This window comes from Pezoporus flaviventris, unplaced genomic scaffold (genome assembly GCF_033815535.1).
Source record: "Pezoporus flaviventris isolate CSIRO_AGI_PZ_B2104156 unplaced genomic scaffold, CSIRO_AGI_Pfla_v1 ptg000213l, whole genome shotgun sequence".
NCBI classification, from domain to species: Eukaryota; Metazoa; Chordata; class Aves; order Psittaciformes; family Psittacidae; genus Pezoporus; species Pezoporus flaviventris.
Genome location: NW_026892761.1, coordinates 2599273 through 2615682, shown reverse-complemented (window position 1 = coordinate 2615682; position 16410 = coordinate 2599273). Strand labels below are relative to the sequence as shown.

At 41.9% G+C, this 16410-nt stretch overlaps 2 protein-coding genes across 5 annotated transcripts in view; one reads left to right on the top strand and one right to left on the bottom strand.

The window, feature by feature from the left end:
- ARFGAP1 (ADP ribosylation factor GTPase activating protein 1) overlaps nucleotides 1-16410 on the top strand; it is a 282114-nt gene that overhangs the window by 171796 nt on the left and 93908 nt on the right. The gene's annotated exons all lie outside the window — the stretch shown is intronic.
- Nucleotides 506-16216, bottom strand: YTHDF1 (YTH N6-methyladenosine RNA binding protein F1). Of its 4 annotated transcripts, XM_061441696.1 has the most exons (5): nucleotides 15779-16216; nucleotides 15366-15390; nucleotides 13815-13894; nucleotides 7837-9363; nucleotides 506-2032 (listed from the first exon to the last, which is right to left on the bottom strand). In XM_061441696.1, the coding sequence occupies exons 1-5, from the start codon at nucleotides 15803-15805 to the stop codon at nucleotides 2006-2008; spliced, it is 1686 nt and encodes a 561-aa protein (XP_061297680.1). In that variant the 5' UTR covers nucleotides 15806-16216; the 3' UTR covers nucleotides 506-2005. The 4 variants fall into 4 exon arrangements, with proteins under 4 accessions (XP_061297680.1, XP_061297678.1, XP_061297679.1 ...); XM_061441695.1 differs by lacking the exon at nucleotides 506-2032 and having other exon boundaries at nucleotides 7671-9363; XM_061441697.1 differs by lacking the exons at nucleotides 506-2032; nucleotides 15366-15390 and having other exon boundaries at nucleotides 7671-9363.

Sequence of the window (16410 nt, the reverse complement as noted above, 5' to 3'; positions counted from 1 at the left end):
CATGCCAACTGAAACCAACAGCAGGTCCTTTTATTAGATGGTTTATAGCGTGTTTATGCCATTGCTTCAAAAAGTCAGTTAAAAAAGTCAAATTACTAAAGTTATAGCTGGGAAATGCAGCCAAGCCCCATAAAAAAAGAACAATTCAAAGCTTTACTTCTATTTGGGAAGTTCTTTTCTCAGCCCGGTGACCCCTGTCTGTGCTACCTCCTCCTGAGGGCTACAGCACAACTTCCAACTCTTTCAGCTCCTCTACCATACAAAGAGAAACGAGAACACAAGTGATGGGCACTGCACACACGTTCAACATTCAGAGCAGCTTAAACATCCTCTGCAGCATCCAGTGAAACCCTCCCGCAGTCACCACGTGCTCTGACAGCAAACACCTCAGTTATTCAATCAGAACACCTCTCAAATTAAGCTTAATTCAGGAGTCGCCATAAAGGGCAATTATAACACAAGGAGACATGTGAAAGTAGGGGAAAAAATGAAAATGACATCAAACTTGCTAAATATGTATTGTTTATTAAGGCTTGTATTCTCCTAGAGGAAAAAGTTAATCTGATGCTGTCCATTACCCCTTATAGGCAGTAACAGTCCAGAGACAGAGTTATACGTTCTAAATACAAGTCTAAATGATACAGATTAAACTTTCATTTAAATTGGAGGTCCTTTTGGAGTAAATAGTATTCAGAAGATACTTGCTTTCTAATATAGTAAAAGATCCTCTACAATAAACACGTGCAGATTCAGTGTGCTAGAGCAGCGGACATGAGCACCATTTCCATGCTTAACTGGAACTCCAGTTGGTGACAGGTTCTCCGACGGTCCCCTCACTCCACAAAAACATGACAGCAAATTCAGTTTCTTAAAACAGGTTTTTTTACTCATCCAACAGAAAAAAAATAAAAAATAAAAAAAAAATTAGACATACACACTGTCAATTTTAAACATCTGAGGCATAATCCATCATAGTATCCGTACTATTAGTTCCTACGTTAAAGCTCAGCATTATTGGTATAAAAAAACCCCTTTAAATGGCGTTAGGATTTGGGGAGGGTGGGAGGGAATAATGAAGGGAAGGATTAAAAATGATCTGCAATTAACTAAGAACACCTGAAAGCTGAAACAGGTTTCAACACATTGTCCAAACCCCCTGCAATGTTGAGAGCATCACATTATTATCTCATTAAGCTACAAAAACCGTAAAGCAGAAGGATGGCGGAGAGAAAGCGCCGCGCTCCCCCTCGGCAGGATACGGTAGAACGAATGCACACTGAAGCACTGGTTAACAGAACGGGGAAGGCAAATCTTTTCCAGAGAAACAATTTCACTGACAATTTGAATTTGCTACTAGACAAGAAAAAAAAACCAACGTGGTGCAATAGCCATTTGTCCAAGTGTAATTGTACAGGTAAAGAAAGAGGCAGAGCTGCTGCACAGAGTGAGCTGAAAGGGCGGCCTTTCAGGTCACAGTTCAGGAGTGCAGTATCCTAAAAAGTTTCCTTTTCAATGACAAAAATCAATGCATGGTTTCTTCTGCCATGAAGAAAAAGAGGGTTTGGGAGGAGGAGGATAAAGGCAGATTTGTCATGTATTCTCCATAATCTCTATATCTGGCTAGGAACATAATTTGTGCCAAAATGAAGTCTTTGGGAAGCATTGACACTTGAGTATGCTCATGTTTAGGTCCACATTAGGTTCATACAACTGTTTTTACCAACTTAAAAAAATAAAAACAGACACACTTTTATTCATGATTTCTACAGAATTTTACATAGAAAAAAAAAGATACAAATTAATGCAGATCCACTTGGGCAAAAATAAACTACAATGTACTTAAAGATGCGACAACTTAATTTCCCCTGCACGAGAAGATATATTGGAGCTGAAAGCTTTAGTTGTCCTGATGCCAGGATACAGCACCAGTAGACTTAATTTTGTTTCTCATAGTTGAATTTAGTCTCAAGTTCTAGTATATATAGCAAATTGTATGTGTTTATTCTTATTGTTTGTTTCGATTCTGACGTTCCTGCAAAGAGAAGAAAAGTTAGAAGTTAAGATTTGAGTCAAATGAGCAAGGAAAAAGCTCTTAGTGTAACAGCACTAACATGATCTCAGATAATTATAATATATATAATTATACACTTTAAATCATTGCTGCTATGTTTTAGAAATACATTGCATATACCTGACACACCCTGGGACTTGATAACTTTAATATTAAGTGCAGCTTCAAGCAGAACAGCTGAAGGAATACCTGCATAGACACTTCAAACTGACAGCACATGAAGGTCACAGTACGAAAGGCGTGGAACAGCAGCACTCCTAAATGGAACGGGAACTGCAATTTTCTACTTTTTGGACTAATTACTGCAGCAGCAGTTTACAAGCAATGCACCAGCAGAAAGGAGATGGTAGACTGGTGAACTCCACAGAACTGCTGTGATTTTGAAGCACCCGTATGACATTGGAGTTTAGTCCCATCCAATAATAGCAGAGATTTGAGCTCTCTAGAAATTCTGTTCCTAATTCTCCCTACCTATTCTGAGAGGCTCTGCAGAACACTTAAGACAAGGGAAAAAAACAAAAGTGCATCAGGTGGATGTGAAGAAAAGTGATGTGCTTTTTCGTGGGCTGACAAAAACCAGCACAGCTAAACTGAACCCTAAAAGCATTCCAGTATGGAAGGCAGGAAGCTCTTGGAAGTCTCTCAAAGGTCCTGCTAACCGCAAAACCTGAAGACAGATGAACCTCACCTCAGGGATACAGGCAGGGCTCCCCTCCCTGTGGTAAGTCTTCACCTGAGCGAGCTGTGCTACCAGCAGCAAGCAGCCATGCCCCTGCTCAGTTGTAGCAGCCCCTGCACAGGGCTTACACTGATGGGTTGAGCAACACATTACCAAAACAGGAGGGACACGATAACTGTGTCAGGAGCCCCATAAATAGCAGAAGGCACCAAGACAAGCTCAGTAAATTACGCTGCCCTGTCTTTAGCCAGTGTGTTTTCTAGCTAAGACACCAGGCAGACTGATTAGAAAGGGTTCAGCCTCACTGCTTTCCACATCATCCCAATGGTGCTCCGAACACACTGTATAGTGCGAAAGCCACTCTGTACACTGCACTGGAATGCACCAGCATGGCACCAAATCCTATTTCAAGGAAGAAAATTGTGGAACAGCCAAGGCATAAACCACAGTTGACTCCTAAACTACCACCTTCAGGTTTTACTTGGAATCTTTCTGTATAAGATTCATTTCCAAATTGTTTCTGTGGCAGTGGAAAGCTTAGCTGCAAATATACCAAACATGATACAGGTAAGAGGCTGTGTTTGCCGCTTCAGCTGGCCACACCGTAACATCAGAATGGTTAATAATAGAATATACTGATTTCTGCCTCCAGCAGAATAATAGTAATTTTATTATGAAAACTGAAATATTAAGTCACCAAAGCCTAGCATAAATTCTTAATCCTTGATTTAAGATAGAATGAAATGGTTGTTTCACCAAATCAACAAATAGACCATGTAAAGTGCTATAATTTGCTTTGAAAATCTACATTCCTCCTATAACTACTGACTTATGATGAGCTGCCAGTAAGAGTCCTATCTTAGTGACAGAGTATCAGAACATAGTAGGAGGTGTATGTTCTTAGTGAAAAAGAGCTTATGGCTGCCTTGTACCAACCCCATTTTCAGGCTAACAAAGTACTTGCTCCATCCTACTTCCATTTCTAAGGTGGCAAACGTTCCTCTGCTTCACTGCCCATCAGCCCATTCTTTCCAACTGCCACCTCCATTAACATTTCTGTGTAGTCATTTGCAGAATTCTACTTTCTTTAAAAAAAAATCCAAGTTTTCCACTCTTCTGGACTAGTCCCACATACCCAGCAGACAGACTGGCACTGAGAATTCTACCTGGTACCTAGAAGGTATGTTCATGGCATTCAGAGACTCAGCTCAGGCTTTGTAACTCAGTAAAAACTGCTATTTACTGAGCCGGTTACCGAGCAGTTCCTCCTGCCTTGCTCCCTGTTTCACTCTCAAGGGGCTAATCCGAGTCTTCCTTTTAAAGTGTCTGAACACATATAAACTGACAGGGAGGAAACTGATGCAACAACTCCTCGTGCTCTTGAGCACAGCTGCTTTTCAGAAGCTGCAACTCTCATTCTCTCCCTTACTGCTATTTAGCACTACTGCAAGCAACAACAGTTTTATAAGCAACTAGCAAAGCCATGTTCATTTTGGTTCTGCAGATCCATCCTGAGCCTTCACAGTTTCTCTTCTCCAGGGGAATTCTGGCATCTCAGTGCTGCACACTTCTCCTTCATGACATTAGTGTGTGTAGTCTTCACACACAGGAAAAATGGGTTTTTACACAGCCTGCAGCAGCTTCCATTTTGGAGACACTCATCCCTGTCAAACTCCCCTGCCCTTCACCTCAGTCTGAGGTAGTGGTTAACCTTCCTACTAAACTTTATTTGTTAAGGTCAGTGGGATGAAAGCATTCATCTTCTGACACAAAAGTGGTTTATTTATATCAGGAAACACAATTACTATTAACCTGAAGACAGAAATGGTTTTTAACTCCAGTTTTGGATGAAGGACATACTCTACCCTTACAAGTTCTGCAGCAGTGAACGTGTTCACAGAAAGCACACTGAAAACTCAATACCAGAAGAAAATGAGTATTTCTAAGTGCCAACACACACTAGCTAACACTTTACAATATTTAATCACCCAAAAGGAAAAATGCCAAACGTGGTGAGTCAAGAGCTTTCCAAGATAAGATCGTGCAGCTCTTCCAATAGTACACCACGTGTAGAACTTGGAACAGCAGGTGCCTTGCCACAGACCAGAGGTGGCAGCAGCAGCCCAGTCCTGTAGCTGTGACCAGTTAAATACAGACCTATGCAGATGAGCTGTGGACAGTCCATCAGCCCATCTGTCCCACCACAGGAGACACAACTAAAGCCACCAAAACCTGCAACAAATTTCTTTTCCAAGCATGCCTCTAGGGAATGTGTGGAATCAACGACACACTGTACTGTGTTTTCTTTTTAAAGCTTTCTCACACACCTTGCAACCTGTTTTATGTTTGAAGAGCACGAGCTTTTATCACAGAGGTTGCTCACTTTGTGGACGCTGCAGTGGCCCTGGAAACTGCCTGAGGAGGGTCAGCAGAGATTTCATGCCACTATTTGCTATTTCACTCCAGACACAATATCCTTCTATCACTCTCTTCCCAGGTTCTGGGTCACCAGAGTGGGCTCAAATAGTTTATTAAGACATCGAATCAAAAGCTGGATTTAACATCCCAACACGACCAAATCTTCCCACAATGCTCTTAACACTGATGAATCTTTGGCACTTGAATGAATTTCCTCCAGCGTTATTCCTGCCAAATCCTCATTTCACGACCTGGTGTTAACAGAGGTTCCCAGATGAGTGAACTCAGAGGGCACTCACTGGAGTTCACTCTGCTCACATTAGTTAAGGAAACACTGGTTAGCAACAAATAACCATTTCAAGAGGAGAACTGACCAGTTGTTGGCTCACACTGTACAGATTACATAAAGTTATTCTTCCTACTGAGTGTGTATAAATAAAATCAAAGCATTCAAGCTCTCCATGGGCAGGTTTTGAAGAATTCTGGCCCTTTGTAATCACAAGTGGTGAAAGGGAAGAACAAAATTTCAACAAGTAACTTTACAGCTAACCAGAGCATAATTAATAAAAGACCACAGCAACTTAAAGCCCAGTTCAGATGGCATCTCTAGAGTTAACCATCTGAAAATGTCACTTAGGTCATAAAATACCTTAAAGTTATTGTCATAGCAAGGCGCACTTTGCATAAGAGGAAGGTTTCAACTTCACAGCACAAACTTCTCACCAAGAAGGAATTTAAGCATGTGAATATCCTGTAGAAAACCTCTTTTAGTCATCAGCTGGACTCTAAAACTCATTTAGTTGATGAAGCAGAAAATATTATCTCTCCAGACAATAGTTTCATAGACTGCAACCTGTCAACCAGCATCTTATTTTACATTCCCTCAGTGTTGAGCTGCTTCACCTCTCTGGCACTATGACCCTCCTCAGTGTACTTCAATCACCAGCATATTGCTCTATTTTCTAAGCTGTTGGGAGGGATCTAAGAAATGTTATATTATTCACAGTTGATTTTCTGAACAAGTCACACACGGTAGAGCCTCAGTTTTAACAAGGCAGAAAAAATGCATTTTGAAAAGCTGCTCCTGTGATAAAGGAGTGAGCTGGCTAAGAGCATTGCATCAGCATTTGAACTGAAAGTGGGAAATCGTTGTGTATGTTGGAACAACTCAAAACAGGACCAGCCCAATAGCTGAACATCAGCCCAGAGCTACTACAAAGGCAATTTGGGGTTAACTGTTCAAGACTAGATCTGCTCTCACCTTCTCAGTACTCTCACTCCTTAAACATGCACATTACTCTCCCCTCCAGACTTGGCAGCAAATCACAGGGAGACTCAGCATTAAAAAACCCAAAACAACCACACCACACACACTGTAACCATTCGACAAAGGAACCCAGGCCTTGGCTTGAGATTCTCACCTGCAGAAGGGAACACCTCTCTCATACAGGTTGCATTACACATTGTCTACTGAAGGAATGAAGTACAGAAGCAAAGGCTTTTAGGTTTTAGCTGGTGGAAGCCCACAGGGAGTACTCAAGAAAAGCTACAAATCTGAATCTCTCCTGCCCTGATGAGGTACTCTATGCACAGCAAATCTTAGAGCTGGGAGAACTGAGCTAAAATGTACCTAAGACACTGATCTCCTCGTCTCTCGTAATTTAAGGGTATGTTCTACATAGACACTTTAAAGCAATTTATCTGCACTTCTAAATGGCAATAAAACCTTCCAAATGGCAACTTCAATTTCAGCTCCAGCAACATGCATTAAGTCTTTGCTTAAGCACTGTGAACTGCACTAAATTAGCCTGTCAAATAAAGCAACTCAAAGTGTTACTTAGCTAGTAGCTACACATCCCAACACCTATTATTTTGTCACTCCATTACTTCTAGACTGCCTAATTAGAGAAAGGCATTCTTGAAACTGAGGTCACGGGATGGATAGGGACAGATGGCAGATTTAAGAGCCATGAAAGTATATATGAAGTTTTTACTACAGTTTCCCAGTTACTACCCAAATTTCTCTTACTGCGTCTTCAGTCTAAACTTCAAGAATTAGCAGACATACTGGACCTGGGAAATGAAAACGTTTATTTACCCAAATAATAATATACATTAGTTCAAAAGCAGAAACACAATCTGTCTAGCACTACTGCAGTTTTATGCAACTCCTTTTTTTTCAGAGAGATCAACTGAACAGATCAGGTTTCTTGCTCTTAAAGGTATCGTAAATCATCAAATCACTGAAGCAAATTGCAAATAACCAATACAGGTATCAATTCTGACAGCCTAGTTCCAGTCAAAACACTGTGAAAACACTTCATATTTAAGACAAAAAACTAAATGACAATCTGGCAGGATCCAGTTGTGAAACAAACTATTTCCTAGTTTATTAACCATTTCAAGATAAAAAAATAAATTCAACCCCAAAAACCCAGATGTTAACAGCCCTTAACTGCATTACTGCTTTGAAACTCCTTCACTACGAAACTGTTACAGACAAATAAGCATCAGTTTGTTTCTTGTGGTGTTAAACGCACATAAAGCCATCGAGCTGAGATGTATTAAAAGCAGTCTGAATTCCTACTTACATTTTTGCCACCATAACAGCCTTCACATTTCATTTGCCCCATATCTGTGTATAAAAGAAACTTTTTAAGAAGTTTACCTTCCGCACCACCTCCTCCTCTTCCTGGCGCTTCTCATAATGAGAAAAGTCATCAAAGATGGAGGTCGTGTGCTTGTAAGTAGCAATAATTTTAAGCACTTGTTTTGCTTTTTCTAAGGGCACCTCCTGTGTGTCACGGGAGTTTGTAACAGGTTTGTTGTCATTGTTCTCCAGCCTGATGTGTCGGAGCTGGTTGTTGGGCACATCCTTCACAAAGATCCACTTGACATCAAATTTCCCCTTCCACTTGTCCTGAGACCAGACACCTGCACTGGTGCCATAGTCCACAGGTGATTTCATCTCTGCTACTCCACAGAAGTGTCCACTGCCATTGACACTGAACAGCAAGTAGACTGGACCCTTGCTATTCATGGACCGAAAAGCACTGTCCAGGCGTTTGTTGCCATGTTCCGTACTACACCAAATAGAATACTTAATGGAACGATGAATATCATCCTCTGAATAGCTCTTTATTATGAACACACGTCCATTTTTAAGGTTCCATTCAAAATCTTTAGGGTTATAGCTGTGAGCAGCTTTCAGTTTTTCAAGCACAGGATGGGACTCACCACTTGGAACAGGGTTAGGCTGGGTGCTCCCAGCTGAGCTGCTGTCATTACCAGTTCCTCCACTTTGGCCAAAAGCTGCATTCCTGTTGCGAGGAGCTACCCAGCGATTCTGGGGTGGCTGCTGAGGGGTCTGATACTGTGGCTGAGTCAATGGAGGAGGCTGAGTTGGAACAGGCTGAACAATCGGTTGCTGCGGCTGTGGAACAGACTGAGGAGAAGGTATCTGTTGGGGGGCAGGAACTTTTGCCACAGGACCCTTATTGTCCCAAGTACCTATGTCCATATTATGCTTTATAGGTGGAGGAGGCAACGCTCCTCCGATTACAGGTCCAGTTTTTGTTTTCATTTTAGGCTGTGGTTTTGCAGGCTTGCTGGCAATAGCAGCCCAAGAGGTTGGTTTAGATACTGGCAAGTTTACATTAGATCCACCGTTACCAGAGAGGGCACCAGTCATCCCGGCACTGTTGACAACAGAACCTACTGTTTTCACTGCTGAAGTTGTAACGTCGCCACCAATCTTAAGTCCAACCATTCCCTGTTCAATACTGTTCATTCCAGGAGCTTTATTTAACGTGTCATTATGAAATCCTGTTTGCCCATCCACAATGGTACCACCCAGTGAACTAGGTGGGTAGCTGTAACTGCTCCCATAGGCTGAGCTTTGAGTCTGCTGTCCTTGAGATCCGCTTGTTCCCCAAGCTGAGAAGGCAGGATTTTCAGGGAAGAAGTTAAACCGGTGCTGATAGATATTGTTTCCCAGACCCCCAGGCTGTCCAAAAACAGCATCATGCATAAAATGATGATCTCCATTACTGAGCTGTCCATAGGTGGTGAGATATGGGATAGGAGGGTCTCCTCCTGTAGACCATGGTGCTTCACTGAGAGAATAGGGGAACCCAATAGATGGTGGATAATAACTGGACAGATAAGGATCAGTCATTGATGGATAGCTACTGTTCTGTTAAAGAAAAAAAAACAAAGGTAACTTCAGATATAACCCCCCTTTATTTATAAACAGCCACAACACTCTTCATCACCAAACAGAAAATAGAGTTGAGGTAATTTATTTTCTAATTACAGATCTTAGCTCACACTCCAGGAAAGCTGCAGTATCTGGGCATTTATAACACACCCCAATGAGGTTAGTGCTTGAGAGTCTAGCACCATGTAAACTTTGTGACATTACTAAGGTTGTTTAGTGGCTGCTTCTAGAATTGTTAAATCTACCAATACTCCAAAATATTTCAAGAAACTTCTATAACACTGTATTTGGTGTTTCAAAGAGCTAAGGATACCCAGCATTCCTATACTGCCACATGGAAGAAGCTCTAGACTAAATTACTTTAATATGACAACGCATGTAACAGAAAATATTATTACAGGCCACATTATGGGATTATTTTTAGGGGGCAACAGATCCCAGCAAGTGAAACATTCCTTAAGTAAACCATGCAAAGGCTACTTCTGACAGAGACAGGATCACAGTGAGATCACACACTAAGCAGACCAAACAACTACAGACTAAACTTAAGGTGACTAGAAACAAATACATGTGAATTACAGCATGTGCTCTATGCCACCCAAACTGTTCGAGGAAGGCCCCATTCAGCCTTTTGCAAAAGTCTCTTCCTCCCTCAGCAGTAAAGTTATAAACATGCAAAACTGTTCCTGACTGTCCTTTCAAAGAGCCCATCTTTTCCACCCTATGAAATAAGAGACTTGAGCAGTTATAAACCAGCAAATCCCCCTCTGCAATTCCAGCATTTCCTCCCTTTCAACTGTTTCTTACACCAAGCTGAGCAGCTTTTCTTTCCTCTCTGCATCTTCTGCTGACACCTGATTTTTGAAGCATTCCATATGTTTTTTATATTCAACTATGCAAAAGAACAAATACAGAATATCCTAAAATGGGGTTTGTTCCTCTTTAAATAAACCTGAAGCACATATATATTGGAGACCTTCCAAACTGACACTCTAACTGTAATTACCAGTGAGGAGGAGGGAAGGTCAACAACCCCTGTGAGTCAAACAGCAGCTACCCTTTCCTTACTCATGGAGAAAGGATTATTTGAAGAGGAGGAACTAAGATTTCTTTCAAGCTGCAAAACTTCAAACACTGGGGGGGGGGGGGGGGTATCACCGCCAAATCAGGAAAACTGCATTGGAACGTTGATTTTTTTTCCAAAAAAAAAAAAAACCAACCCAGATTATTTCTCAACTCCTTCAAAAAAATGAAGTAAAAACCCCTCCTTGCTGCAGACCAGCACAATACCCAACTGAGTCATTTCCACTGCTCATTTCTCAGACTCCCTTCCGTGACACCCTAAAGCCAGACCAGATCAAGATCTTTACTTTCCATATCCAGAATGACACCATCAACTGCCTCCACCACAGACAGCACCGCAAAACCCTGAGATTTAAACAGCCCGAATCCAGTTATTGATTCAAAGAAACAATCTCTGCCACTGTTCACGTGCCTTTATTTACGTGCAAATTCTATCCTTAACAAGAGGTATAAAATCCACCTTTCTATGAGAAGATCCTTTGAAACACATTCAATTTTCTGGCAGTCCCAAGTTAAATAATCCATATTTAGCATAGGAAAACACTTCCCTGAAAGACTTTAGAGATTGTTACATGTTATGTCTTGATTAATATCAGAAAGATGTAAAAAGAAATACAGGTGATAGGAGACATAAGTAGTTTTGGGGATTTTATGCTCATATATTCTATAGATTTAAGACCCAAAAGAACAAGCTTCAAGAAGGCAGGTGTTTTCTCCTGCAGTATTTCTGCAAAGAATTCTACATGATTCCTGAGACTGTCACCTCCTGTCACACAGCCTGTAAAGTTTCCACAAGGATTCTAACAGGATTAAAGGAAAGTCGCAGCAGACATCCTTACAGAACAGTCCATCTCTTCTGACTGGCTTTATGCCAGAGTGTGTAAAAAGAAACCCGACAAAACTCCTTCACTGCAACAGCAGAACATTTCCTTCAACAAACTTATCCTTGACCTTCCTGCACCCTTCTGCTTTTCTGCCGTTGCTTAATTAAAGGGAGACAACACAACAAGCCACCCCAACCATTCTGTTACCAGGAAGGGAATCCTCCTTTCTCCCAAAGTATGCTACTCACTAGTAATTCCCTGTTCCTTATCAGCAACCTTTGGGTTCTGGATGATGTTACATGCAGGATGCCTGTCCTGTTTTGAGTAGAACTTTGTATACAAATACTCCACTCTGTTCCCTCCACACTTAAAATTGCTTTTAGATCTGTATTAACTACTGCTCCTTAAATACTAGAGCTTTTAGGGAAAGAAAAGGCATCATCACTATTGAGGAGCAGTTTCCAACAGAAAGATAGAGGAATATTACATTTTATTGCATTATATAACAAGTTCAATACTCATTCTAGAGACTAACCTTTATTTCTAAAAATTGAAATTAACACAAGATTACCAGCTTACATTTGATCTTTGATGTCAAACACGTTCTTACGGACCTTTTTAATTTCTTATGTACTTTCTTTTAATAACCAGCTGCTTTCCGATCTTTTTTTGTAAGTCACTTCAATTTTCTAGTCGTTTTAAAGGGCTGAATAAATGACTGAGTAACTAGATCAGGCTTTGTTCAGAACCATGGCTGTCTTCAGTACAAAATCTCACAGTCCCAATTAATGCAACTGTCACTTTCCACTTGGAAGACAACCTACACAATTGTTTCTTGTAGCATGTGTTCTATGATATTGTTTCTATGCCAGTGCCTGACTGCAACACAAATGCAGCGGTCAGTGGAGCTACACTTTCATGTAAGAAAACTTCATTAGAATTACAGAATTTCTTAGAGTCAGAGCAATTTTTCCATTTAAATCTAGTAATTGGGCTTGTTGACAAGACAGATTTCCTAGAATTAAACTGTAATTGATGGTTCTACATTTTTCCTATATGACGTTTGAGGTTCAGTACGTTTCACTTCAGGAAAACGTATCTTGGTTTTAAGTAATTAAAAACAATTCACATGTGATGAAGTAGAATTTCAATTACAGAAAGGTGGAAACATCAATTTCTTTCAAAAGTAGTTTTGCAGTAGAAAACTTTACACTCTTTTTTTTCCCCATAAATATCATGCTTTTAAACCTGCTACAGCACATTAATTCCAGAGAAGAGGGAATGCTTCCCATTCATTTTAACTGCGTCTGGAGATCACTTTATGCTGCAGATGACTATGAAGCTCAGCTTGGGAGCCAGAACCCATCCAGCATAGAGGACAGATCATGCTGTCACACGCATGTGTCCCAGCTTCCACAGTGCTGTGTTTACATTGCTTACACCATGGAAACAAGCCCAAGTAAGATATTGCGCTAAAGTCTGTACCCTGCTATGATCCAAGACAAACTTGTCACCCAGCTCCATCTATCCAATTGCCCTAACAGAAATGTTTAGCACACCTTGAAGATAATCAGTCCACAGAACACCAACTGATCCTGTTTGCTCTGGTGTTTATCTTCAGGATTAAATCAGTTTCCACCAATGAAACAGAACAGCACACCACATGACTCTTTTACCATATAATTTTCTTTTGCAAGCAGGTTCAGTGATGCCACCAATATTAATACTGGCATCTCTCAGCATCAGGCTGAATTATAAGTGTCCCTTTCAAAGCATAATACTTTGACTTCGTGCCAAGAAAAGGCACTTCTGGTAGGTCTCTCTCTGAAATGGTATTTCATATACGTAAAAGAAAGCTTTTTGCATCTCCAGCTTCTTTACATTTTGTTCACTTTAAAGATGTGAATGTTAAGTCAAAAATTGTTTCAGTTGGAAGATATTTTCCATTACAATGCTATTTAAGTCATGGTTGTTGATTTAATGTACATGATAATGAGTTGGATTATACTGAGTTTACTACACAATACCTTACTCTTAAAATAACACATCTTTAATTCTTAAGAGGACATGAAGTAACAACATTTGCTGAAGTGTAAAAAGCAACTGGGACCACTCTACAACCTCCCTAGAACACAAACTGCAACTGCACTGATTTCTAGACTTATACAAATCAGGAGAGCCCAAAAGCAGAACCTTCAGACTCCCACATGCAATTCATCTATCAAATGAATGTAAGATCAAATAGTCTGTCACAGTCCAACTGTATCAATAACCAACAATTAACAGACACTACTTGGAGCATTAACTTCCATTTTCACTTGCGGCCATCTGGATATGCCAAGTACTATTAGCTTTGTGAGCACAAATGCTAGTTTTATTACCAAGTAACACAACATGCTTGTCATTTCTTTTTCCATTTCTATTTAAGGAATTTGCTCCCTCCACACAATCCCATGAATTGAGTGCCAGCAGCATGCCTAAGAAAAAAAAAAAAAAGAACGGAGTTAAAAATACACTAACCTGATTTGACTGCCCAGAAAGGTAAGGTTCAAAATCGTTGTCATGAACTGTATCCTTCTGATGTAACGAACCATTTTGTACTAGAAGAAAAAGGTTACAACATGTTATAACACTGTTTATAGCATTGCAGTAAAGAGTTCCACCCTGTGTTATTTTATGAAAAGCCATATTTCTTCTTCACAGCATGAAGGCTCATAAAAAGACCAAAGAATGACATTTCCCCTTCAAACAGTTGCTCTTTATATTATTGCTTACAAATTTGAGTAAATTTAGAACTAAATAAAATTCTGCAGTCAGAAGTGAATAGACAACTCGTGTGAACTGACTCTGAACAAAAGAAATCATTATTGACAAGAATCTTGTGAAGATTATTGGGAAATAACATCTATTGTTACGGTCCACAACTGGAACTGTCAGCAAATAATTCACAGCTCTACCAGCATGTGTCAGTCACTGCTTAAGTGAAGTTGGGTAAAATAAGATGAGGTGAGGTTACATTTAATTATGAAATAATGGTTAAGTGCCTCAGCACCCTGACATCTTCAGGAAAATCTGTATCTCTGCTTTCTCATGTGCAGAACAGAGATACCCGTCTACTTCAGCATGAGTAGCATGCAAAGCCATTGCTGATACACAAAACTGTTGTTGCATCACTTCATTTCTTTTGCTTGCTTTACTTAAGAAAATCAGGTCAAACACATTATATGACAGTTGCTTTATTTACCTATTTCACAGAGCAGCTGAACTAAACAGGACACTGCAGCTTGGGAACTGACAAGAAACAAGTCTGGGAATTGACCATAATATTGCTACAAAGTTTGTCAGGGTAAGCAGAGGTCAAAGAGTATTTACAAACACAGGCAATAGGGTCAAACTTTCTGTAACTGGTGGCAGATGGATTTTTAATGCAGGTTAAGGCATGTTAAAAAGCATTTAGGAGTTGAATACTGTTAGTTGCTAAGTCTAGAAAGTCACATACCCATTAGCAACAGCTAACACTTGGGTTAACACAGGTTAACCTGTGTGTCTTTTAGACAACAGGTCTCTTAGATGACCTGTTATTAAATTTAATTTAAAATGAAGCATTTATTGTTATAAGCTTATTATCTTATCAAAATTAATTACTTTAGATTTCCTAAATTATTAAGTTTTTACTCTTATATATGACTAGCACATCTATCAGTGAACAGCACACCAGTAATACAACTGTATTCATACAGCAGGAAGAAACTATGCAAAAGTATGTAAAACTATGTATTTAATATGCATGTCCTTGTGAGTCTATGGAGAAATCTGTTTTATTTTAAGGAAATAAGCAGCATTATGATGTTTAGCACCAACACAAAGTCCTTCCCACTGTTAGCTCAGGAGCAGCAAGTAGGAGGCAATCAAGCTTGTATGAGTAACAGTTCATGTTGGTTTTGAAACAAAGCACAGCTTTCCTTGTTCCAGATGTTATCCATATGGACCTTACTGCTCACCTACAGGCACCTGCATAATTCATCTATTACAGTAACAACTGGAACGACCACATCTCAGCGGGATCCTCACCTTTATTATCCTGTCCTTTCGGTCTCTGGGAAGCCATGGCACATGATTGGAGAAAAGAAAAAAAAGAAGACAAATAAAAGTTTATTTCAGAAAAACGCTTGTATCACCACCACCAAACACAGAGCTTTTGAGGTCGGACGCTCATAAAAACGGCTCACAGCAAATCAGGACTTGTTTAAACGGGAGTGTGTTCCACGCATCTTTCCGCACTTACAAATGGCCACGGCTCCCTAAAGGCTGTGGGAACGCGCTGCGCCCGTGGAGGAACTTTTAAGAGGAAGCTTCAGGTCCAGCGAAGCCGAGAGGCAGAAGAAAAGCCTCGCCCGGACCATACGCAGGCACCGGCCTGCACGGGAAAGCCCCCGCCGCCGGGCGGGGAGGCGGCAGGCCCCGCGCCGCGCCTCGCCACTTACCTGAGGGTCAACGCTTGTGGCAGACATAATTCATGTACAGGGCCGCCGTGGTTCAGCACACAGGGCCGGAGGGCGACGGGGGTGAAGGCAGGGCCGCTCGGCGCGGAGCTCCGGGGCCTGGCGGAGGGGCCGCGGTGCCTCACCCCTGAGGCGGCGGCCGAGGAGGGGAAGGGGCCGAGGGGGAAGGGAAAGGGGCCGCGGGCTCGCTTGCCGCCGCTCGGCGCCTCCTCAGCGTGCCCGGGGGATGGCGCCGGTCACCGCGCCTCCTCTCGCCTACACCCAGCCGGGCCCCGTCTCTTCACATGCCCCCGGGGCCGCGCCACCCGGGGCCTTGCCCCCCGCCGCCGCCGCCTTCGAGGCCGCAGCGAGAGCCGGAGCCTCCAAGTCCAATGGCGGCGGGCGCCGGGCTGCGGTGACGTCAGCGCCGAGAGCGCGCGGGGCGCGCCGGGAAAGCACGGCCGGGCGCATGCGCGAGCGAGCGGCGGGCTGAGGGGCCGGGCGGGCCCTTTGGCTGTCATGGCACTTCGTTCGGCCCTTGAGGGGCTGGGTCGGGTTCCTCAGCCCGGGAGCTCGCCGTGAGGGCTCGCCCATGGCCGCAGGCGGTGAGGGAGGCCGGTCTTCCCCTCACAGCC

Bases quoted from the DNA above. Each gene is read 5' to 3' on its own strand.
- YTHDF1 (XM_061441694.1), bottom strand. From the start codon at position 13,982: ATGGCTTTTCATAAAATAACACAGGGTGGAACTCTTTACTGCAATGCT. The intron at 9,364-13,814 runs GTTAGTGTATTT...TTTCTTTAACAG, and splicing joins TTTCTGGGCAGTCAAATCAG to AACAGTAGCTATCCATCAAT.